Source organism: Borostomias antarcticus (genome assembly GCF_949987555.1).
Source record: "Borostomias antarcticus genome assembly, chromosome: 13".
In the NCBI taxonomy this organism is placed as follows: domain Eukaryota; kingdom Metazoa; phylum Chordata; class Actinopteri; order Stomiiformes; family Stomiidae; genus Borostomias; species Borostomias antarcticus.
The window spans coordinates 4,195,790-4,219,525 of NC_140246.1; the positions used below are offsets into that span (position 1 = coordinate 4,195,790).

The 23,736-nt window shown below is 46.3% G+C and overlaps 2 protein-coding genes across 3 annotated transcripts; both read left to right on the forward strand.

Moving 5' to 3' along the window:
- Positions 1–7,157: 7,157 nt before the first annotated feature.
- Positions 7,158–11,465, forward strand: LOC311317187 (microsomal glutathione S-transferase 1-like). Its single transcript, XM_084448226.1, has 4 exons — positions 7,158–7,251; positions 9,962–10,090; positions 10,222–10,316; positions 10,578–11,465. Exons 2-4 carry the CDS (start codon positions 9,974–9,976, stop codon positions 10,819–10,821), a joined length of 456 nt encoding a protein of 151 aa, XP_084304352.1. The 5' UTR covers positions 7,158–7,251; positions 9,962–9,973; the 3' UTR covers positions 10,822–11,465.
- Positions 11,466–11,719: 254 nt separating this feature from the next.
- LOC311316675 (microsomal glutathione S-transferase 1-like) lies at positions 11,720–14,060 on the forward strand. Of its 2 annotated transcripts, none has more exons than XM_084447599.1 (4): positions 11,720–11,783; positions 12,345–12,479; positions 12,815–12,909; positions 13,270–14,060. In XM_084447599.1, exons 2-4 carry the CDS (start codon positions 12,354–12,356, stop codon positions 13,514–13,516), a joined length of 468 nt encoding a protein of 155 aa, XP_084303725.1. In that variant the 5' UTR covers positions 11,720–11,783; positions 12,345–12,353; the 3' UTR covers positions 13,517–14,060. The 2 variants fall into 2 exon arrangements, with proteins under 2 accessions (XP_084303725.1, XP_084303726.1); XM_084447600.1 differs by lacking the exon at positions 11,720–11,783 and adding an exon at positions 11,784–11,910.
- The last annotated feature ends 9,676 nt before the right edge of the window (positions 14,061–23,736 follow it).

The following is a 23,736-nucleotide window of genomic DNA, read 5'->3' on the forward strand; positions in this document are numbered from 1 at the left end:
ACTGCAGTGATGTCTTCTGTTTTCGCCTTTAATCTCCCCTTTTCCACGCTGGAGTGTGTTACCTTTGCCACCTCGGCACGCACTGGAATCTGGGAAATAATCTAAGTAGTCCTTTAAAAGAAAAAAACTGAAAAAACTAAGGCAAGTCAAGAGAATTAAGATTCAAGATCAAAGACTTTTCGTTTTGCTGCCACTGTTGGGGGCTAGGGGCTGACTTTCTACAGCTTTCTACTCCGTGATCAAGTAGGCTGTTTTGTTAAAAGACCTGTCCTGGTTCTCTGAGATTTGCCCCGCAACACGTCTGCGTCCTTGCTGCCAGGTGCATGTGTGAACAGCAAATGAGGTGTCAAGTTGAATGATGTAGTCTGACGGCAAATGTGCCACACAACACTCACATTACGTTGTGTCACTCCGCGCCCCGGCCACTTTTATCATCGGGAATAGTGGTAGTACTGCGTCAACAATGGTCATTTGTCCGCCTGTAACATTAGCGTAAATTGATGTGTGCTTGACTGGGGCTGGAGCCCGGCAGGTGAGGAATATATAACGTTTTTTTCTCTTTCCATCTAACGGCCTTTGCGTAACATTTATGAGGTCACGTGCGGCGCTGGAGAGAAAAGTTTATCTTCATTCTCCGAGCCTCTCTTGTCCTTCCTCTCATTTCCCTGATATATAAATCTGGGAAGAAAGAACTTCTTTAATTTCATCAGCACCCCTGACTGACAAGCAACATTACGGATAAAATTATCTCGGTAATTATCCTGCCCAAAGGAGATTTATATTCCCTTTGTGAGTGGGAAGAGAGAGAGATAGAAATGGAGAGAGAGAGAGAGACAGAGAGAGAGAGACAGAGAGGATCATGGGGGCCTTAAGTACATGCAGCATGAGAGGGAAGGAAAGGAAGCGCTTTGTTAAAATAGCGCTGTAATGAGCCCCCCCCCCCTCCCCCATGGCGAGGGGGCTCTCAGTGTCCCGTCGTGCACCCGGAGTGCCAGTTTTATTTATTTATTTTTTGTTCTGCCGAGCGCCGGGGAGGGGAGCGTTACCGGCGTGCCGCCCCCGACGCCACACACGGCTTGGCCGCTGACCAGCCGCGGCTCTGCCGTACGCAATTATCTCCATATGAGGGCGCGGAGCCTAACCTGCTGTAATCGTGCCGGTCCAAAACCCCTTGAGATTTACCCCACTGGTTTTCACGCCCACTCACAGCTCACCCCCTTCAACTACCTAGATGAGGTGGTGAGATGTGTGTGTGTGTGTGTGTGTTTGCGTGTGTGTGTGTGTGTGTGTGTGCATGTGTTTGCGTGTGTGAAGCAGTTGAGAATATTCGGTTGGTACTGTAGTGTGTAGCAGGTTGTGTTCCATGATCATGCTATTAGGGTAAGTATGATAATACAGCAGGAGTCATCCGTTGAGGACAGTTAGACCTAATAACCCCTCGCTGGAAATCCACTGGTTTGACACATATAGCCAGAGAGAGAGCAACCATTTCCTGTTTGAGGTCTTCATCAGATGCTACACTACTCAGACAGCCACAATCTGTCCATTACCAGAACAGCCGTAGTCCACATCCAGCCTAATAACACAGTAGTCAGTCCAGTGGCCTGCTCATACTCCACCAGTCTAGGAACCAGACAGACCTGCCAAGTCCTGCAATCCCACAATGCCGTGAAACGTCTACATCAGCGGTGCACGGCGAAACAACAGCGACGCAACGCATGACAATAGTAGCTTTCTATGCGATGCTGAGCATTCCTACTGTACATTACGAGCTCATTAGCCAGGACAGACTCCTTGGCTAATGAGCGCTCGGAAGTCTGGATCACTGGGGAGACATCATCCATAAGCATGTCCTTCTGGTCCCTGGCAAAGCGGGCCTCATTCACAGCGTGAGCGAGTAGCAGCCTCTAATTCTATGCGCGGAGGCCTCCTTATTATTGTGTAAGCTCCGCCGGCTGGCCAGATGACGGGGGAGGGTAAGGGACAGAGATGGACGGACGATGACACATCCCTAATCGCGTAGAGGAGCCGTCGCGCGCGCTCGCACGGCTGTGAGCGATTCAGCTTTTCAATTCACGTCTCACCATTAACCTTTTCAAAAAAAATAAATAAAAGACGTGCCCTAAAAAGACGAGCGACGGAAGTTCATGCTTATCAATGTGCGTCCCTCGCTAGTATTACACGCACGAAGCCTTTCAATTATCCCTGTGCGTCTAAATGGAAGGTGGACGACAGAAGAGTTGACGATGAGCAGAGAGGGAGTTTGTTGTTTTCGGGGGGGGGGGGGTTAACGTCATGTTAACGTCTTATCGGTGCTGGTCTCTTGCGTGTCTGTCTCACTCTAGCCGTATCCAGCACTCACAAATCCTATACTGCAAACACAGCCAGCTCAGTCGTTACTGGGTTGTCAGCTGCGTCACCCTGTAGGCTACAGGAAGCTGAGGTTGGATAGTCAACGCATACTGTACTTCCGATGAGTTCTGCACACAACCCCAATCCACTGCATGCATGTACGGGTCCTGACCGTTAACTAGAATTTGACTCCCCCATGGTTCTTCAGAGCACTTCACTTTCAAAGGCGTCTGACCTTCAAACTGTGGTCGACGTTGCCTTTGAACGCTTTCAGATGTGTGGGACTTCAAGGAGAATACATGTTGTACCGAGCCTCCTGTATGCTGGCTCCCTCTGCCAGTCGCAATACGCTACCTTTATGTTTACCTTCCATTGTCTGAAGCGGACCCGAGGTCGAGGTGGGTCGCGTGGCCGCAGCTACGGCGGCTGTTTTCGGAGGCTTACTGATGTTTTATCGGCGGTTGGAGATGAGACAAAAGCCTTAAGCCGTGTGCCTAATGAGCAGCTGCGTGGCCCTCGTTAAGGCCCTCGTTAAGGGTGCAGAGAGCGAGCGCTGATCCTTAATGAGCTTCTTCATTAGGAGCCATTTGGTTGGAAGGGAAAGGCCAGGGGTATAGAGCGGCGTCTCAGGACCCCAACTGCCCTGCACAAGCACAGGGGCAGATCACCGCCCTTAGAGGAGGCTGTTACCTACAGAGTTAGAATGGGAGAATGTGTAAGAAAGGGAGGGAGAGAAAAAGAGAAGGAGGGAAAGAGGGAGGGAGGGAGATACAGAGACAGATTAAGGAAGGGTGGGAATGAGAGAAAGAGAGAGGGGGGGACTTAAGACTTAGAAAACTTTAATGTCCTCAAGAAAGCAATTTGTTGTACAGCACACATTAAAGACACGGGGCCTACAGACACATCAAATCACAAACAAACACGACAGTAATCCAAAACCATCTGCAGCAGCCTCAGAAATATCATCACAGCTCAGTTCATCCAATGGAGGAACGAATGGAGAGAAACTCATCGACAATACTGTGTGTGCGTGTGTGTGTGTGACTCACGATTCTTCACCGTGCGATAGCTTTTCAAAAAAGAGCGTGCCTTACTGTACGTGGGAGTGCCCCTATCTGAGGAAGGTGTCGGGCACCCAGATACAATGAGGAAGCAGCAGTTGCAGCCTGCGCCGTATCTCAGGTACACTCCATATTTCACTGGATCTGGTCTTCCCACAGAAGTCACATGTATGAGGGCAATGTTACTTTATCTGTGGCCTAGTCATTGTCATCGACAAACCAGCTAGGCTATGTTAAACTGTGATACCTCTGAGAAAAATTTGAATTTGCCAGTGAACTAAGCTAACAAAGCTAGTGTTTTATGTCAAACAAGCATGGGGTTCCTTCTATCCACTGGGCCCAATGGGCTGTGATTAGGAGCCAAACTAAACCCAATCAGACAAGTTAATCGCTCAATATCTATGCTTCACCTCCCCTCCCTCCATGTTTGAGTGGACACATTCACACTCATCAATTCTGTCAACCGGGGTCACCTTCCGCACCCTGATTGTGCGGTGCCAGATTTATGGCACCCTACTGTACCTATGCAATCCCGTGCGCTCAGCACTCAGCTCGGCTGGCATTGATTGGCCGGCCGCCGCGCATGTGACAGTGCTGAAAGTAATGTGGACACCGCCGCTGATCAATAAAAAAATGTATGTGCCTGGAACCTAGGAGGCATTCCGTAATGAAATCAATACCTGTGCTTGGCTTCTGGCATTAAGATCATTGGCCGGCCTGTTATTTAGTCGTTGTTGTCCTACAGCCCCAGTATAGGCTGGCCACCATGACAAATCAATGACTCTGTGTCACAGCCAGCATCCCAATTACTGGTGGGGGGGGATCAATGCAAGTGTTTGCCATTACCGGGGGTCCTTGTGGGAAATCACACTACATTATTTTTTCTTGGGCTATCCTGTATTCAGACTCACGTACAGTAGCACAAAGAGACGATGGCCATGATCCTGAGATTTGATCCAGCCATCTGTTCACTCTGGTTATTTTTCACTGGAGAGGTTTGGTTTTGGAACGCAACGAGATACCGTGTGGCTTATTGGTTTTCACTAACGAACCTGATGCACACAGAGAATATGATTGCCCTTTGTGGAGGAGTATGATTCAAAATGTATTTTTTCGTCAAGAGTCTTTTCAGATATATAAGAAAAAACCTTGAAGGACTTAAGACGGAAGTACAATAGACAGTCTCTAGGAGAGCGGCACTGTCCAGTAAACTGTATTGTGCGTTATACGGAGAACTCTCGTGTTTAAGACAATTAGCCGTCATCACCAGACTGCAGATAAGTTTAGTTGGGCAAAAACTACCGTTGCCTGTGAGCTTGTCTCCTGTCATTATCGTCAGGATTTGAGATGTAAGAGAGTGTCACATCATGGAGAAGAGGCCTCGGGCCAAATAGAGACATTCCCATCATCTCTGCTCCTCTCAAACAGACAGACACCTCCCCTCCCCCAACCAGACATCTCCTCCCCCCCCAAAACGGTAAATAAACACCCATCTTTACCCAACGACTGTATTGGGTTTAATGGGAATATCCTGTAGAGCGGGGGAGCGAGGGCTGAAGGGTAGAAATAACAAGATGGGGCTGTTTGTAAATCTGTTTTTCACCCACCTTGGTATTTCAAAGCACAGCAAGACTGGCGAGACGTCACTCTTCACTCGAGCAGAGATGAATGGCTGTCTGCTCCCGGTACAGGAGTTACCAAAGAGTAGCCACGTGAGTCGTGACATACAGCTGATTAGAGAGCTGTGACAGGAATGTTTTTTTAAGAAGAGGGTGGTTTTGACTTTGCCCAGCTGGAGTCTAGACAAACTGCAAAAATACTGTACTCAAGGAGACGTGATGGAGAGAGCAGATAAGAGGTACTCTACCTGGTTGCAATGTACAGTAATAAAACTGATATTGGTAATAGACTATGAATCCTGTTTCCCATAAACCCTCTCCTGTCTTCTACCTTCCTTACAAGTCATCGAGTTATTATTTGGTAGTAGCCTATGTAACCGAATGAAGTGTGAGAGTAGCTGGTGAAAGTCACTTCTCAAAGGAGCGGTGACGGTCCCTCCAAGTGGGACGTCCCTTCTGGCGCAACTGTCAGCGTGTCCGCCTCGCAGGGCGCACGCGGGACGAGCTTGCCCTGGGCAAGCCCTTAACACGGGTCGAACTGTCGAACACAGCGCAGACCGGAGTATGACAGCTACACCTAAATACTTCATTGTTGTTGTTCATTCTACAGTGTTGCTGCACATGCGATCTGCTCTGTATCATGTTGATGCTTGTTGAAATTTGAAGTGTCACGACTGGCTCGGTGCTGCAACAGGGTGCAGTTATAAAGTTACAAAGGGAAAGGAGAACCGTGTGAGGGGTGTGCCAAAAACAAAAATGGCCCTGAGCTTAACGTATTCACTAAACTAACAAGAGGCATATAAAACTACTCCCTCAACACTAACCTAGCTGCTACACAGAAAGGTGCCACACCCACTCTCCCTGACCTAGTGTGTTGAGGTTGAGGTGTACACCCATGGGTTTCTTGCCAAGCCATTCTCCACAATGCCTGCTGGGAATGGAGGACAAGGCAACAACTAACAAAAACCCACACAGAACACTAGTTTAACAGTACAGAACAAAAGTAGGCCTACATGACAAACATGACAACAATATAGCCCAGCCCCACACTTGATAGGTGACGCACAATTGATTGCAGTTGGACAATCAATCAGACTCATCTGCTGCACCTGGAACACAAGAACGAACACACACACACACACACACGGAAAACACAACACACAGCCCGTATCACTAGGTAAGACAAACAGGAGAGATCACATGACTTGACATGGCTCCCTGTGAAGCGCAGAGTGAAATTCAAGATACTTACATATGTCTTCAAAGCCCTCAATGGTCTCGCCCCAGCTTACATCAAAGATCTCCTGGACCAACCTACCAACTTCAGGCCTGGTTGCCAGCTCAGATCTGACAACCAGATGACCCTGAAGGTCCCACGGTCAAAACTTGTCACAAAGGGAGACCGTGCATTCTCTGTGATGGCACCTGGGCTATGGAACAAGCTTCCTCTGAACATCAAGTCCGCCACCACCCTGGACTCTTTTAGAGCACAGCTTAAAACTCACCTCTTTGTCACAGACGATCTATAATTTATGTCCTTGTCTTGTGTCTTAAATGTAGTTTCATTTTGTGTCTCTGCAGTCCTTTGTTTTTGTTTGTCTCTTTTTTGTACCCGGGCTGCGCCCCGGGCTGATGTAACAGTTGGTTGGGGGGCGCATTATAAATAAAAATAACATAACATAACATGACCTGCTGACTGTCACGGTGACTCAGCATTATTTGAATGGGTCCCCTTTCGAGCCCTGTTTGGAAGATGGGTCACATTGATATCACACAAGACACCTTTCAACCTCAAACCTTTCCTGTACTATCTAGCACACACACACGCACACATGCACACACACGCATGCATGAACACACACACACACCCCTACCTACACACGCGCGCACACACGCATGCACGCACGCACACACACACGTTGAGCCACAAGATAAATTGATCAATACATATTGCGCTCTATTTTCTGGTTGGCTCAGGGTGAGTAGGAATGTCGACTAAAATGTGCTTACTAGAACAGGTTGCAGCTAGCAGCATATCAGATAGCCTACCACATCAAACTGTAGTCTGTACAAATGTCACTATACTATGCTGCGTCCGGTGATTGCACAATTCTCCAAGGGGCCCCGTGTATTCAAACTACACTCCTCCCAGTCTTGCTCTATTTGTGACTATCCTACTACCTTCTCCTGTCATTACAACAGGAGGATCGAAACCGTAGGTATGGTGACAGTCACATTATTTTTTCTATGTAGCCTAAACATAGCATCATCTCTTCTTTCACTAACGGCGAATTAGAAGCGCAGTGCGTCACAAAAAATGTTTCTATTAATTTTGGCAACAAACCTGACAGCGAGATTAAACTGCAAGTTTGTCTGGCCTGTTTGTCTAATGTGTTTCACGATTTCAGTCTTTACGCTTTGCAATTTACTGTAGCCTATATAGCCTATCGTTAAGTTCCAAAAGTGACCGGGCGCTAACAGCTGATCGTCTCTTATGGTGCGTTCGTTTGTGGTCGGAAGTGGCAAGTCGCAAGTGGCAAAATACCTACCTCCGACCTGTGTGCATTCGAGCTATATACCATTATATCACAGTTACCTAGTTATATCTAGTGCATTCGAGCAACTGGGGGCTGAGAAACATATCCGAATTTGCGACGAGGAAGTGCGAGTTCATGCGGTGTTTTATTTAATAATTCCTAGTAGCAAGTCGCAATTTGCCACCTCCCAGTTATAAACGAACGCACCATTAGACCACGACAAACTGGTGCACGACTAGGGTGTGCTTACCCAGCAAACACGCAACGTCAGGGAGACGTTCAGATCATGTCTTAATAACGTCCGTCGGTCCAGAACCCCATTTGTACGTCTGCTGGACCCCTCAATATTCAAACGTCTGGCTTGGACCCCTCTAAGACGTCTGTGGACGTGCAAAACGGGTCCAATATCTGAACGTTAAAAAAAAACATTCATTCTGGCTCCTAATTGGATGTCTTTGGACGTCCGAAAAAGACAAATAATACGTCTAAAAGACGTCTTTTAGACGTCTTTGCTCAGTGGGTAGTTACTGTGTTACTGTAGGCTATACTTACGCTTGTAATTGTGTAATAATGCATACTGTAAGATATGATTGTACTTTGCTTTAAGTAAACCGAGCAGATGTAAGCAGCAGCAGATGAGAAAATCCCGAAATTGTGCACTGGCTCGCCTATTCATGATGGCCAACTTAGATATTTGTTGGACTGTAGTATTTTATTTTGTTAGTTCAAGGAGAGGCAAGTAGAATCGCCTACGCCTTCATGTTCACTGTATGCTCTGGTGAGTCATACATTCCTGGCTACATGTATATCCTGGTTATGTGGTAGGGGAGTCCGGGTCACAACCTGACACTTTTAGGTTTTTAATATAGGCCTATTAAAAAAATGCAGTATATTATATATATATATATATATATAAAGTATATTGGAGTTAATATTTTTCATCCACAAACAAGAGACATGTATTTATGATAAGACCATTATTACTTTTCTATGACATTCCTGTTAATTACAATTCAACCGAAATAGCAGAGGGGAAATGTTACACTCTCCCCATGGGCGGGAAAGGTTATAACAATTACGGGGAGTGCTGTAACATCATTTGAAAATGGCAGAAATGATGACTAGATTATATAATTACAGAAAAAAACTGCAGATAAAAAGGTTGAGAGCAATAGGTTAACAACATTACTTAAGTCATTTAGCAGACACTTTTATCCAAAGCAACTTACAATGTCTACTGTTCATCACAAACATGGCAAATGTTTCAAGATCTCCACCATCATCACGGTTCCCGGTTCTCAAGAAGGCAAAGATCACAGGCCTAAACAACTACAGACCCATAGCCCTGTCTTTTGTAGTCATGAAGGTCTTTGAGCACCTCGTCCTGGCCCATGTCAAGTCCATCACAGACCCACTCCTGGACCCGCTGCAGTTTGCATACAGAGCCAGCAGGTTCATGGATGACGTGCTGAACATGGCTCTTCACTACGTCCTACACCACCTGGACACCACAGGCACTTATGCCAGGATTCTGTTTGTGGACTTCAGCTTTGCTTGAACACCATCCTCCCAGCCACACTGGAGCACAGGCTCTCCCTGCTACAAGTGCCTGACTCCACCGGTGGATCACAGACTTCCTGTTCAACAGGACACTGCGCGTGAAGCTGGGGAAGAACATCTCTGACCCCAAGTCCAGCAGTACCGGCTCCCCACAAAACTGTGTTCTTTCCCCCCTACTATTCTCACTGTACACGAACAGCTGTACCTCCAGCCATCAGTCCGTGAAGCTCTTGAAGTTTGTGGACGACAGCACCCTCATGAGACTCATCTCCAAGGGGCACTAGCTCTCGTGTTCCCAGAGCTTTAGGGGGGTTGTTACAACATCCCCCGTGCTAATGGTCGCTCAACACATGCATGGCTCAGAGTTTGTGCTGACTAGCTTTGTTGATCAAAACTATATTCTGTTATAACCTACAAGACAGTGATTTAAATAAGACCTGTTTGGAATCTGTGATGTACACACATAGTTAATAAATCGAAAAACAAAAAAAACAAACAGACTTCAGTGGTGGTAAATCAGTTTAATCCGAAAAAGGAAATTCTGCACAGAAATCTTCGCACCACTGGAACTAGAAGTGGATGTGAGACGTAGTTTACAGGAAATGGGTCATTCTTGCTCCAGTGCAGCTACTGTACGTAAAATGTCTGTGTTTCAAGTAGCCCCGTGTTAGTTTGTGTCTCCTCTCCTGTATGAAACTGTTTGCACTGCCGCCATCCTCGACCCTCGGTCGCTCTTGGAAAAGAGATTTTAATCTCTATGGCTCCAAACCTGGTTAAATAAAGGTCAATGAAATAGCCCGCTGGTGTTCGTGAACCTTGTGTTTTCGTACAGGTCGAGGCAGACATGGCGCATCTGATCGATGACGAGGTCTTCCTGGCCTTCTCCGTGTACGCCACCATCGTCACCCTGAAAATGCTGCTCATGGGACCACTGACGGGCTACTACCGCTTCTCACGAGGGGTACGGAGGCCCGGCTAAACTGACCCGAGCCAAACACGGTCGACTGGGCTCACCACAAGGCCGTATACTTTCCAGGGTGACTGCCGTACACATGTGTAACATCATGTCTCCTGTCGTATGTTCCCGTGAAGGCTTTTTCAAACATGGAGGACGTGAAGCACGCTAAGAACGGCGAGGAGGAGAAGAAGTTGTTGCGAGTCGACCCTGACGTGGAGCGTGTTCGGAGGTAAGGCCCCAAAATTGAGAACTAGAATATTCTTTACGTTACATTTCTATCCGAAGTGACTTACAATAAGTACATCTCATCTAGAGCAAGTGCACCGACTGTATGTCCCACTGTCAGGAAAGCCTCCTATAAGAACAGGTGACATCAGCAGTCACAGTACTAGATCATACACGCATGATAGTCATAAAAGAGTCTTTGATCTGAGTTTGTTGATGTGTGCCCCTGGCCTGGCATGACAATTTACTCCTGCCTGGCGTCCAGATGCCACCAGAATGACCTGGAGAACATCGTTCCCTTCGTTGTGATTGGTCTGCTGTACGCCCTGACCGGACCGGACCTGGCCAGCGCTCTGCTCCACTTCCGGGTGTTTGTGGGCTCCAGGATCTGCCACACGGTGACCTACGTGCTGGCTCTGCCCCAGCCCAGCAGGGGTCTGTGCTGGCTCACGGGCATGGTCACCACATTCTCTATGGCGTACAGGGTCCTCAGCACACTGCATCTTTAAAGGCTAGGCTCCATGATTCTTTAGGGCCCCACCTAGCCCCTTTTGAGGACTGCGGGACTATATAATAGTCTTCTTCTGTGATTCTGCTATTGAGCTCAATACATTTCCGCCACGGGTGTTGCGCCCAGCAATCACAGCGCTCGCTATTGGCCACTGCTGGTAGGAAGTCATACTGCAACAAATCCATTTTGTAAAAACATGACTTGTGTTTTAGCTAAAGATTAAACATGTTTATTAGCAGCGGCTGGCTTTCAAAACCTAGAGGGGTGGAAGACACAACCTTGCGTGTCTGTGAGTACCTTTGAAATTTCTCTGCTACACTTTATCGAGTTTTGAATTTATCACCAGGCGGACTGAAATTAGTGTGACAACTGCTACCTGAAGACAAGGGACTGTACCAGCCAGACAGTAACTCAGTCCAGATAGGGGCTACGGCTGCACAAATGCAGGCATGCACACCCCCCCCCCCCCCCCATACACATGTATTGTAGGCTACACACACACACACACACACACACACTACACTGTACTATACTGTACAATCTCCCCCAAGGCCTGCATTCTGCAACCACTTCTTTTATCACGGCTTTCACTGTTGGTTTAATTTGAAACTTTTTTCCATTAAAGTAGAATAATGAACTATTGCAAGTGCTTGTTTTATTTTCCTAAAGCTAGGCACTGATAGGCCTACAACAGTCAAATAAATACAGTCCATATTTTCATTTTAACTTGTGTGTGCAGCGTATTTGTTAATAAGCATCAGCACAAAATAAAACGGATCACATTTCAACCTAACAAGTTAATGGGAGGAAGTGGCTGCTTGTCTGCCCCGGCCGTAGATTGCGTAACATCTGGAAGAATTCCAGACATTCATGAGTATCTGCACCTTGGACAGATACGCCCACACAAGCACATTCGGCTTGTACTTTTCACAGCAGCACCAGGAAAGTTATTCAGAAAAGGTAAGAGACTCATCTTGTGCAACGCACTGAAACCATCTTGTTGCAGTGTAACTTAGACAGTAGCCTACAACTTGGGCATTAATGCAGTGAATGGCTCGTTGAAAGTTTTTTTTTGTCTTTGCGTAATGTGAGTAGGCCATTTGCCTAAATGCGTGCTGTGCAGTTTGTACGAGACTTGTGCAATACTCCACATTTTCTTAGATTTCTCCTCAAATGTATGCACTTCAAATTAACGAGCAATGCCTTGAGTAAATGTTGCATTTCTTTAGGCTATCCAATTAAAAACACATGGACTGTAAAGAGAGAAACCACTACAGTCTTAAATCAGCTAGTCTATTGATGTTTTATAGCATATACTGTACCTTATGTTTTCACTGCATCTCTAATTCTCCAGTTAATAGCTATTAAAATACATTTGTAATTGAAAAGGAATGTTTACTTCAGATTTCAATCCTTCACTGACTGCTCAATCGTGCAAGCATACACCATTATAGTCACGTCAACACTGTGCTGACATCTGTATGGATTGTGTTTTCTGTCGGGTCTTTGCTGTAATTGCAGGGAGAGAGGATGCCAGAGCTGAGTCATATGATAGACAGCGAGGTCTTCCTGGCCTTCTCTACTTACGCCACAGTCGTCATCCTGAAGATGATGCTCATGTCTCCTCTGACCTCCTACTTCCGCCTCACTAGAAAGGTGCGCTAGCCTGACGTCTAACACTGCAGGAAACGCACACAGAAAACAACATCTAACCCTGCAGAAGATACACAAAAAAGATAGTGAGTCTAATGTCTAGTCCTGCAGGAGACACTCAGAAAACACACCTGGGGCATCTAGCTGCCCTCCAAGGCCTTTATGAGAGTATATCCTCTCAAACTAATTTGTATCAAAATATTTGTGACACAAAAAGATCATGTCAACTGGGTCTGAGTTAATTTGAATGTTTTCACACCGGGAGGCGAGTTGGATGTGCGGAACTTGATATTTAAACTCGGTATTATTCCTTCACCGTCTCAATCGACTCCCCACAGGTGTTCGCAAACATGGAGGACACCAGTCTGGCCTCGTCCGCTGAGGACAAGAAGAAAATGGTGCGGTTGGATCCTGAGGTGGAACGAGTACGGAGGTAGGGTAGTGGTGCAGCACTTGGTTAAAGCTGCTAATGATGAGTCATACACCGTGTCTCCAAACCTTTGTGAACTATCAAGCCTGAGTCACATGACCAGTGACCTCCAAATAGTGATAAATCACTTCTTACCACACCATTTCAGTCTGGCTTTCACATACTCTTAGCATAGTCTCTTCTACACTCACTTGTCTCATTATGCTTACTATTTATTTGTGTATTTTATTTGTCTTATTTATTCCATTTGGTTGAGTCGTGAAGCGCATTGTGTTGCATTAATGTCTGAAATTCAACACCGTCTTTCCTCTCTGCCTCTCTCTCTCTCTCTCTACCTCTCTCTATCTCTCTGTTTCTCTCCAGATGCCACCAGAATGACCTGGAGAACATCGTTCCCTTCGTTGTGATTGGTCTGCTGTACGCCCTGACCGGACCGGACCTGGCCAGCGCTCTGCTCCACTTCCGGGTGTTTGTGGGCTCCAGGATCTGCCACACGGTGACCTACGTGCTGGCTCTGCCCCAGCCCAGCAGGGCTCTGTGCTGGCTCACGGGCATGGTCACCACCTTCTCCATGGCGTACAGGGTCTTCAGCATAGCACGGTACCTGTAGACCAACCGGGTCCCGTGAAGCGCCAGTATGAAGGCGCAGTGTAATGTGTTTCAGGAGTGCTGGGCTATGAGCCATGACTGCATCCTCATTTCAGTAGTATGAGGCATTGCAGTCTTTACAGGATCTTTGATCATTTCATGAATTATGACTGAAATTGGAAATCAAAACAAACTAGCCAACTATTGATTACACAGTTAATCAGCTGCTACCGTAAATACAATTTGCTTTTCTGAATGTAAGGGTGTGGGAGACAAATGTCCCCATACCACACGAAAAACCACTTAATGTACAGTATATTCCAGAAGCTCTAAAAGTGAACCTTAATGAACCTAAAGAAAACATGACAGAGAAGTCTGACAACTTGCCAAGTTTGTCTGAGCAAAGGTTACTGTGGGATATTACATATGCTAACAGTAGGCTATTGATTTACTGATTGCTGCAATAAATTGTGCATATGTTTTCTCTGTGTGCCCGTGGGAGAGGGTTGTGAAATGCTAGATGTGAAAGTGAACCTCTTCTTAATAAAGATGTTTTCAGTGACGTGTTATGTCTCAAAACATGTATTTTGTCCACTAGAGGGAGACATTTTAAAAGTCAACTAAGGGACTCCTCATTAGGGGTCATTTATGTACCAGGTGCAACTCATAAAAGTGGCTCAGCTCCGGCAATTAACTCCATTAGCTTGCACGAAAACATTCTCTTGCACACTCACCAAAGAGCTTTTATTACATTTCCTACCGAGCCCTTTGTAGAAACACTGCAAAAGAAAGCGAAAGCATTCACGCCTAAACAGTCGCCATCTGAAAACACGCAAAACAAACCATTCATATACAGCGACCTAATACTTCAATATCGCACTGTAGCAGTGTCCTGTGTTTGCCATATTTGCTCATGTAATTTAACACGATGACTGGCACTCCAAATGTTGACTGTCACATATGTGATATAAAAATCTATAGGTCCCCTGTGCGCCTATAGATTTTTGTGAATTTGATGATGTTTAATTAACCCATTAACATATCAACACTTTGTCTTCATCTCTCTCTCTCGCTCTCTCTCTCTGCCTCTCTCTCCACACCTCCATCTATCTCTGTTTCTGAGGTGAATTTTTCTCCACCCAACCCCTACTCCGCCCCATGGGTGGGCATGAAGTGAATAGCGGGGGTAGCTTACCATGAAAGCTGGCGGCTGCTTCTACACGTATGTCTTCCTGTATAAGCAGCGGTTTTATGGAGCTCATTTGTTCGGGGTCCATGCCCCCCCAGGGTCTCCCATTCCTCAGCCGAGCCGAGCGCTTCACAGCGTGGGAGAGAAAGGAAGGAGACCCCCAAACACGGCCTGAAACTAATAACCTCAGACCCACCCTCAACCAAAAAAACCTACTCCGCTGTCTCCTTGTGTGTTTGTGTGTGTGTGTGTGTCTGTGCGTGCGCGCGTGTGAGCCTACATGTGTTATGTAGCCTACAGCATCATCTGTATTTCTCAATATAACTTCCGTGTGTGTGTGTGTGTGTGTGTGTGTGTGTGTGTGTGTGTAACCTATGCCATCCTCCACCTCATCCATCTCTCCATCCATCTGTGGTAGGCTAGACTTTTTTGTAATTTTTTTTTTTAAAATCTAGGCTTACAGTAGGCTTTATCTGCAGTTGAAGACGTCCCCTCTCTCTCTCCGTCTGCTTTGTGTCTGCGTTACATTAACTGTCACATCGATCTCTCAGATCTTCCCCTTGCCTATTGTTCAGCTCGTTAACCGGTACAGCGGCGTAATTAGGCACAACTTCAAAGGCGCGCTCCACACACGGGCGCCGAGGTGAGCCGGAGATACCGGCGCAGTACCCCGGGTCCTGAAAAATTAATGAACAGTTAGAAGAAATCCGACTTGTTCGTCTGTGGCGCGGAGAATTATGAATCAGTCGGTACCACCAGGTGGACATTTTGAGGCCACGACAGGAAGGCATATGATGAGGGTGTTATGTGCCGTGTGTGGTTCTATACGGTAACTCTCCCGCCGACACTATGTCGAGAGTGGGTTCAAATCTCTCACTCACCAGCCGGGTGACATGTTCCGTTACTCCCTCATCCAGTGGCAGAAATAACGTTGAGGTGTGTCATCAGAAGTGTCTACCAGCTCTCTGCGATGATTTCATAGCCTGCCTCAAGAACAAGATCCTATCTTGAACCTTTTGGGTCCTCCTCAACTCAGCAGGGTGTCGCAGTGATGTAAGACCCTGGCAATGCTACAGTAGGTAGCGCGCGACGCTTCCACGGGCCCACAGCAGAGCGACTGTTGCCTCCACGCGCATGCACGCACACACACAGAAACACACATGCACAGTATAAACACACAGTATAAACACACACACATGCACACACCCATGCATTCATGTGCAAACACACACACACACACACACAAACAAACATGCACACACACACACACACACTCACTGACCTACTGACTGACCCCCATGGCTAAATGACTCCTCCTCATATGTTTCCATCTGTGAGCAGAGCAAGGCTGGGGTCAGCAGATTGCTTATGCTGATCCCCATGATTGGAGTGCAGGTGATTACCATAAGCAATTTAAATGTTATTGATTTAACCTCCTGCATGCTGTAATTGAACACCTATGCCAAGCCCCTACCTCTCCCTTCCCCCTCTCGTTCTCTCTCTGTCTCCCCTCCCTCCTTCATAGCTCTGTCTCTAAAGCTGTAACCCTGTTTAGCCCTCCTTCAATTTTCTTTCTTATATACAATCACCTTTTTCCGAGGCGAGCTCGGGCCGTGCTATCAGACTCTCACTGGCTAGGGGCTTGGGAGCCACTGAGGGCCAATCAATACACACTTTGTCATGGTAACAATGGAACTGTTCAATTAACAACCAGCAGTGGAGGCCCGTCACCATTACTTTCCCCTCGGTGTGTGTCCGTGTGTGTGTGTCCGTGTGTGTGCGCGCGTGCGTGTGTGTGCGTGTGGTAGTTGGAGAGTCTGTGGTCATTTTCTAGGAACAAAAAACTTTTTTTTTGGGGGGGGGGGGGGCTGGGTATTCATATAATCATTTTCTGATAATTCTCTTCTTCAATAGCCTGTTAATACTATTCACTACCCTTCAACATAAAAGTGTTTTCTTACTTAATTAGGTGGGCTAGCTTGCAGAAGCTAGCCCAACTTGTGATATTCCCACTATTTCTTTCTTTATTATTAGGTGGGCTAGCTTGCAGAAGCTAGCCCAACTTGTGATATTCCCACTATTTCTTTCTTTCTTTCTTTCTTTCTTTCTTTCTTTATTAGGTGGGCTAGCTTGCAGAAGCTAGCCCAACTTGTGATATTCCCACTATTTCTTTCTTTCTTTCTTTCTTTCTTTCTTTCTTTATTATTATTATTCTCCCCGCTTTTTTGAACCTCTACTAGTTCTTCATACTTTGTGCTAGAAACCTCATTCAAACTTTAAAATGTTCATGACGTTCAGCTCTTGAACGGATCCATTCAGATTTTTGATATTTGTTATAGTTTTTTAGAAATTTAACTTTTAAAACTATTTTTTGTCCTATTGAAACTGCTTGAAATGCTTTTGGAATGTTCAGAAATTTTATGTTTTTAGAGTGGTGGCAGCAGTTGCTTTGAAAATATTCACACATTTTGTAAACTGCTGGCACTCCTACAGTTTTGAAAGCTCACACACATATTATACATCAAAACATTCACACAACTGTGCTGATTCGTACAATGTAAGTATCTAAGCAGTGTGACTCATAGTTTTCGCTGTATGACGATTTGTTCGGCAACTGCGCTCCTCATTGAAACGTATGGCAACACACTCTAGCTTTTGAGCTGCTAATTTTGCATTTTTACTCTTTTTCTAACTTGTCGCTATGCCTACAGTTTTAACAGCTCATACACATATTATATATCGAAACGTTCCCATAACTGTGCTGATTCGTACAATGTAAGTCTCTAAGCCGTGTGACTTATAGTTTTCGCTGTATGACGATTTGTTCGGCAACTGCGCTCTCCATTGAAACGTATGGGCCCACACACTCTACCTTTTGAGCTGCTAATTTTGCATTTTTACCCTTTTTCTAACTCGTCGCCATGCCTACAGTTTTTAAGCTACACGGACATATCATATCCTAAAATGTTCAGCATTTTCTCAGGATTCCTACGGTGTCAATATCTAGGCTGTGACATTTATACTTTTTGAGAGAGAGCTGTCTGAATCGGACATGCCTTTCCATTGAAGTGAATGAGAGGATGCTCACAGTGTCAGTTGGGATTTGAATTTGGGGACACGTGCAGGCTCTCTGTACAGGCACCCTTTTATGACTATTGTGGTAGCATTCATATTCATTCATTCACTTCCTTCCTTCCATCCTTCTTTCCTTCCTTCCTTCCTTCCCTCCATCCATCCTTTCTTCCTTCCTTCCTTCCTTCCATCCTTCCTTCCTTCCATCCTTCCTTCCATCCTTCCTTCCTTCTTTCCTTCCTTCCTTCCTTCCTTTCCATCCATCCTTCCATCCTTCCTTCTTTCCTTCCTTCCTTCCATCCATCCTTCCTTCCTTCCTTCCTTCCTTTCCTTCCATCCTTCCTTCCTTTCTTTCTTTCTTTCCTTCCATCCTTCCTTCCATCCTTCCTTCCTTCCTTCTTTTTCTTTCTTTCATCCATCCATCCATCCTTCTTTCTATCTTTCTTTCTTTCTTTCTTTCTTTCTTTCTTTCTTTCATCCATCCATCCATCCATCCATCCATCTTTCTTTCTTTCTTTCTTTCTTTCTTTCTTCCATCCATCCTTCTTTCTTTCATCCATCCATCCATCTTTCTTTCTTTCTTTCTTTCATTCATCCATCCATCTTTCTTACTTTGTATCTTTCTTTCATCCATCCATCCTTCCTTCCCTCCTTCCTTCCTTCCTTGCATCCTTCCTTCCATCCTTCCATCCTTCCTTCCATCCTTGCTTCCTTCCATCCTTCCTTCCATCCTTCCTTCCATCCTTCCTTCCATCCTTCCATCCATCCTTCCATCCATCCTTCCTTCCATCATTCCTTCCTTCCATCCTTTCTTCCTTCCTTCCATCCTTCCTTCCATCCTTCCTTGTTTCTTTCTTTCTTTCTCTTCGTGGTGGCGTGGTGGTCTCGCCACCACGCCACAGTCCCCACAACTCAGCCCCTGATTGAGCTAGAGACACACAGTCTTCACCAGTGGGTGCAAGGAGACTGCCCGGAGGTCTTCATGGTGGAGTCAGGTAGGTGGCCCGGAGAGGGGTACACTGTCCCCGACTGGGTCTGACCTGAGGGGGTGGAGTCTCATCACCACGCCACTATCCACGCCACGGGCCCCACAACTCAACTCTTGAGTGGGCTAGAGACACAGTCTTCATTGGTGGATGCATTGAAATTGCCCAGAGGTCACTGTACTGTCCGCGACTAGCTGTGACCCAAGGGGGCGGGGCCTAACCAGCACGCCACTATCCACGCCACGGGCCCCACAACTCAGCCCCTGAGTGGGCTAGAGACACACGGTCTGCACCGGTTGAGTCAGGTAGGTGGCCCGGAGAGGGCTACACTGTCCCTGACTGGCTCTGACCTGAGGGGGCGGAGTCTCACCCCCACGCCACTATCCACGCCACGGCCCCACAACTCAGCCCGAGTGGGCTAGAGACACATGGTCTTCACCGGTGCGGGCGGATAGGTGGCCCGGAGAGGGGTACACTGTCCTCGACCAGCTCTGACCTGAGGGGGCGGAGTCTCACCACCACGCCACGGGCCCCACAACTCAGCCCCTGATTGGGCTAGAGACACATGGTCTTCACCGGTGCGGGCGGGTATGTGGCCCGGAGAGGGGTACACTGTCCTCGACCAGATCTGACCTGAGGGGGCGGAGTCTCACCACCATGCCACTGTCCACGCCACAGACCCCACAACTCAGCCCCTGAGTGGGCTAGAGACGCACGGTCTTCGCCGGTGGGTGCATGGAGATTGCCTGGTCCGTAGTATTTCTAGCAGTAGCTGTTACATACAGCTGCAGCAGCTAGCCCACCTCACATTTTCTCCAGGAAATGTACTTTCTAGTTATTATTATTCTCCCCGCTTTTTTGAACCTCTACTAGTTCTTCATACTTTGTGCTAGAAACCTCATTCAAACTTTAAAATGTTCATGACGTTCAGCTCTTGAACGGATCCATTCAGATTTTTGATATTTGTTATAGTTTTTTAGAAATTTAACTTTTAAAACTATTTTTTGTCCTATTGAAACTGCTTGAAATGCTTTTGGAATGTTCAGAAATTTTATGTTTTTAGAGTGGTGGCAGCAGTTGCTTTGAAAATATTCACACATTTTGTAAACTGCTGGCACTCCTACAGTTTTGAAAGCTCACACACATATTATACATCAAAACATTCACACAACTGTGCTGATTCGTACAATGTAAGTATCTAAGCAGTGTGACTCATAGTTTTCGCTGTATGACGATTTGTTCGGCAACTGCGCTCCTCATTGAAACGTATGGCAACACACTCTAGCTTTTGAGCTGCTAATTTTGCATTTTTACTCTTTTTCTAACTTGTCGCTATGCCTACAGTTTTAACAGCTCATACACATATTATATATCGAAACGTTCCCATAACTGTGCTGATTCGTACAATGTAAGTCTCTAAGCCGTGTGACTTATAGTTTTCGCTGTATGACGATTTGTTCGGCAACTGCGCTCTCCATTGAAACGTATGGGCCCACACACTCTACCTTTTGAGCTGCTAATTTTGCATTTTTACCCTTTTTCTAACTCGTCGCCATGCCTACAGTTTTTAAGCTACACGGACATATCATATCCTAAAATGTTCAGCATTTTCTCAGGATTCCTACGGTGTCAATATCTAGGCTGTGACATTTATACTTTTTGAGAGAGAGCTGTCTGAATCGGACATGCCTTTCCATTGAAGTGAATGAGAGGATGCTCACAGTGTCAGTTGGGATTTGAATTTGGGGACACGTGCAGGCTCTCTGTACAGGCACCCTTTTATGACTATTGTGGTAGCATTCATATTCATTCATTCACTTCCTTCCTTCCATCCTTCTTTCCTTCCTTCCTTCCTTCCTTCCTTCCTTCCTTCCTTCCTTCCTTCCTTCCTTCCTTCCTTCCTTCCATCCATCCTTCCTTTCTTCCCTTCCTTCCTTCCTTCCTTCCTTCCTTCCTTCCTTCCTTCCTTCCTTCCTTCCTTCCTTCCTTCCTTCCATCCTTCCTTCTTTCCTTCCTTCCTTCCTTCCTTCCTTCCTTCCTTCCTTTCCTTTCCTTCCATCCATCCTTCCTTCCATCCTTCCTTCCATCCATCTTTCCTTCCTTCTTTCCTTCCTTCCATCCTTCCTTCCATCCATCCTTCCTTCCTTCCTTTCCTTCCTTCCTTCCTTCCATCCTTCCTTCCTTCCTTCCATCCTTCCTTCCTTCCTTCCTTCCTTCCTTCTTTTTCTTTCTTTCTTTCATCCATCCATCCATCCATCCTTCTTTCTATCTTTCTTTCTTTCTTTCTTTCATCCATCCATCCATCCTTCTTTCTTTCTTTCTTTCTTTCTTTCTTTCTTTCTTTCTTTCTTTCTTTCTTTCTTTCTTTCTTTCTTCTTCATCCATCATCCATCCATCCATCCTTCTTTCTTTCTTTCTTTCTTTCTTTCTTTCTTTCTTTCTTTCTTTCTTTCTTTCTTTCTTTCTTTCTTTCTTTCTTTCTTTCTTTCTTTCATCCATCCATCCATCCATCCATCCATCCTTCTTTCTTTCTTTCTTTCTTTCTTTCTTTCTTTCTTTCTTTCTTTCTTTCTTTCTTTCTTTCTTTCTTTCTTTCTTTCATCCATCCATCCATCCATCTTTCTTACTTTGTATCTTTCTTTCTTTCATCCATCCATCCTTCCTTCCCTCCTTCCTTCCTTGCATCCTTCCTTCCATCCTTGCTTCCTTCCATCCTTCCTTCCATCCTTCCTTCCATCCTTCCATCCATCCATCCTTCCTTCCATCCTTCCTTCCATCCTTCCTTCCTTTCTTTCTTTCTTTCTTTCTTTCTTTCTTTCTTTCTTTCTTTCTTTCTTTCTTTCTTTCTTTCTTTCTCTTCGTGGTGGCGTGGTGGTCTCGCCACCACGCCACAGTCCCCACAACTCAGCCCCTGATTGAGCTAGAGACACACAGTCTTCACCAGTGGGTGCAAGGAGACTGCCCGGAGGTCTTCATGGTGGAGTCAGGTAGGTGGCCCGGAGAGGGGTACACTGTCCCCGACTGGCTCTGACCTGAGGGGGTGGAGTCTCATCACCACGCCACTATCCACGCCACGGGCCCCACAACTCAACTCTTGAGTGGGCTAGAGACACAGTCTTCATTGGTGGATGCATTGAAATTGCCCAGAGGTCACTGTACTGTCCGTGACTAGCTGTGACCCAAGGGGGCGGGGCCTAACCAGCACGCCACTATCCACACCACGGGCCCCACAACTCAGCCCCTGAGTGGGCTAGAGACAAACGGTCTGCACCGGTTGAGTCAGGTAGGTGGCCCGGAGAGGGCTACACTGTCCCTGACTGGCTCTGACCTGAGGGGGGGGAGCCTCAGCCCCACGCCACTATCCACACCACGGCCCCACAACTCAGCCCAAGTGGGCTAGAGACACATGGTCTTCACCGGTGCGGGCGGATAGGTGGCCCGGAGAGGGGTACACTGTCCTCGACCAGCTCTGACCTGAGGGGGCGGAGTCTCACCACCACGCCACGGGCCCCACAACTCAGCCCCTGATTGGGCTAGAGACACATGGTCTTCACCGGTGCGGGCGGGTATGTGGCCCGGAGAGGGGTACACTGTCCTCGACCAGCTCTGACCTGAGGGGGCGGAGTCTCACCACCATGCCACTGTCCACACCACATACCCCACAACTCAGCCCCTGATTGGGCTAGAGACGCACGGTCTTCGCCGGTGGGTGCATGGAGATTGCCTGGTCCGTAGTAGTTCTAGCAGTAGCTGTTACATACAACTGCAGCAGCTAGCCCACCTCACATTTTCTCCAGGAAATGTACTTTCTAGTTATTAGGTGGGCTAGCTTGCAGAAGCTAGCCCAACTTGTGATATTCCCACTATTTCTTTCTTTCTTTCTTTCTTTCTTTCTTTCTTTATTATTATTATTCTCCCCGATTTTTTGAACCTCTACTAGTTCTTCATACTTTGTGCTAGAAACCTCAATCAAACTTTAAAATGTTCATGACGTTCAGCTCTTGAACGGATCCATTCAGATTTTTGATATTTGTTATAGTTTTTTAGAAATTTAACTTTTAAAACTATTTTTTGTCCTATTGAAACTGCTTGAAATGCTTTTGGAATGTTCAGAAATTTTATGTTTTTAGAGTGGTGGCAGCAGTTGCTTTGAAAATATTCACACATTTTGTAAACTGCTGGCACTCCTACAGTTTTGAAAGCTCACACACATATTATACATCAAAACATTCACACAACTGTGCTGATTCGTACAATGTAAGTATCTAAGCAGTGTGACTCATAGTTTTCGCTGTATGACGATTTGTTCGGCAACTGCGCTCCTCATTGAAACGTATGGCAACACACTCTAGCTTTTGAGCTGCTAATTTTGCATTTTTACTCTTTTTCTAACTTGTCGCTATGCCTACAGTTTTAACAGCTCATACACATATTATATATCGAAACGTTCCCATAACTGTGCTGATTCGTACAATGTAAGTCTCTAAGCCGTGTGACTTATAGTTTTCGCTGTATGACGATTTGTTCGGCAACTGCGCTCTCCATTGAAACGTATGGGCCCACACACTCTACCTTTTGAGCTGCTAATTTTGCATTTTTACCCTTTTTCTAACTCGTCGCCATGCCTACAGTTTTTAAGCTACACGGACATATCATATCCTAAAATGTTCAGCATTTTCTCAGGATTCCTACGGTGTCAATATCTAGGCTGTGACATTTATACTTTTTGAGAGAGAGCTGTCTGAATCGGACATGCCTTTCCATTGAAGTGAATGAGAGGATGCTCACAGTGTCAGTTGGGATTTGAATTTGGGGACACGTGCAGGCTCTCTGTACAGGCACCCTTTTATGACTATTGTGGTAGCATTCATATTCATTCCTTCCTTCCTTCCTTCCTTCCTTCCTTTCCTTCCTTCCATCCATCCATCCATCTTTCCTTCCTTCCTTTCCTTCCTTCCTTCTTTCCTTCCTTCCATCCTTCCTTCCTTTCTTCCC

Excerpts from the sequence above, each read along its gene's own strand:
- LOC311317187 (XM_084448226.1), top strand. The coding sequence starts at position 9,974 with ATGGCGCATCTGATCGATGACGAGGTCTTCCTGGCCTTCTCCGTGTAC. Across the intron at positions 10,091-10,221 it reads ACTACCGCTTCTCACGAGGG|GCTTTTTCAAACATGGAGGA; the intron begins GTACGGAGGCCC and ends GTTCCCGTGAAG. Across the intron at positions 10,317-10,577 it reads GACGTGGAGCGTGTTCGGAG|ATGCCACCAGAATGACCTGG; the intron begins GTAAGGCCCCAA and ends CCTGGCGTCCAG.
- LOC311316675 (XM_084447599.1), top strand. The coding sequence starts at position 12,354 with ATGCCAGAGCTGAGTCATATGATAGACAGCGAGGTCTTCCTGGCCTTC. Across the intron at positions 12,480-12,814 it reads ACTTCCGCCTCACTAGAAAG|GTGTTCGCAAACATGGAGGA; the intron begins GTGCGCTAGCCT and ends GACTCCCCACAG. Across the intron at positions 12,910-13,269 it reads GAGGTGGAACGAGTACGGAG|ATGCCACCAGAATGACCTGG; the intron begins GTAGGGTAGTGG and ends GTTTCTCTCCAG.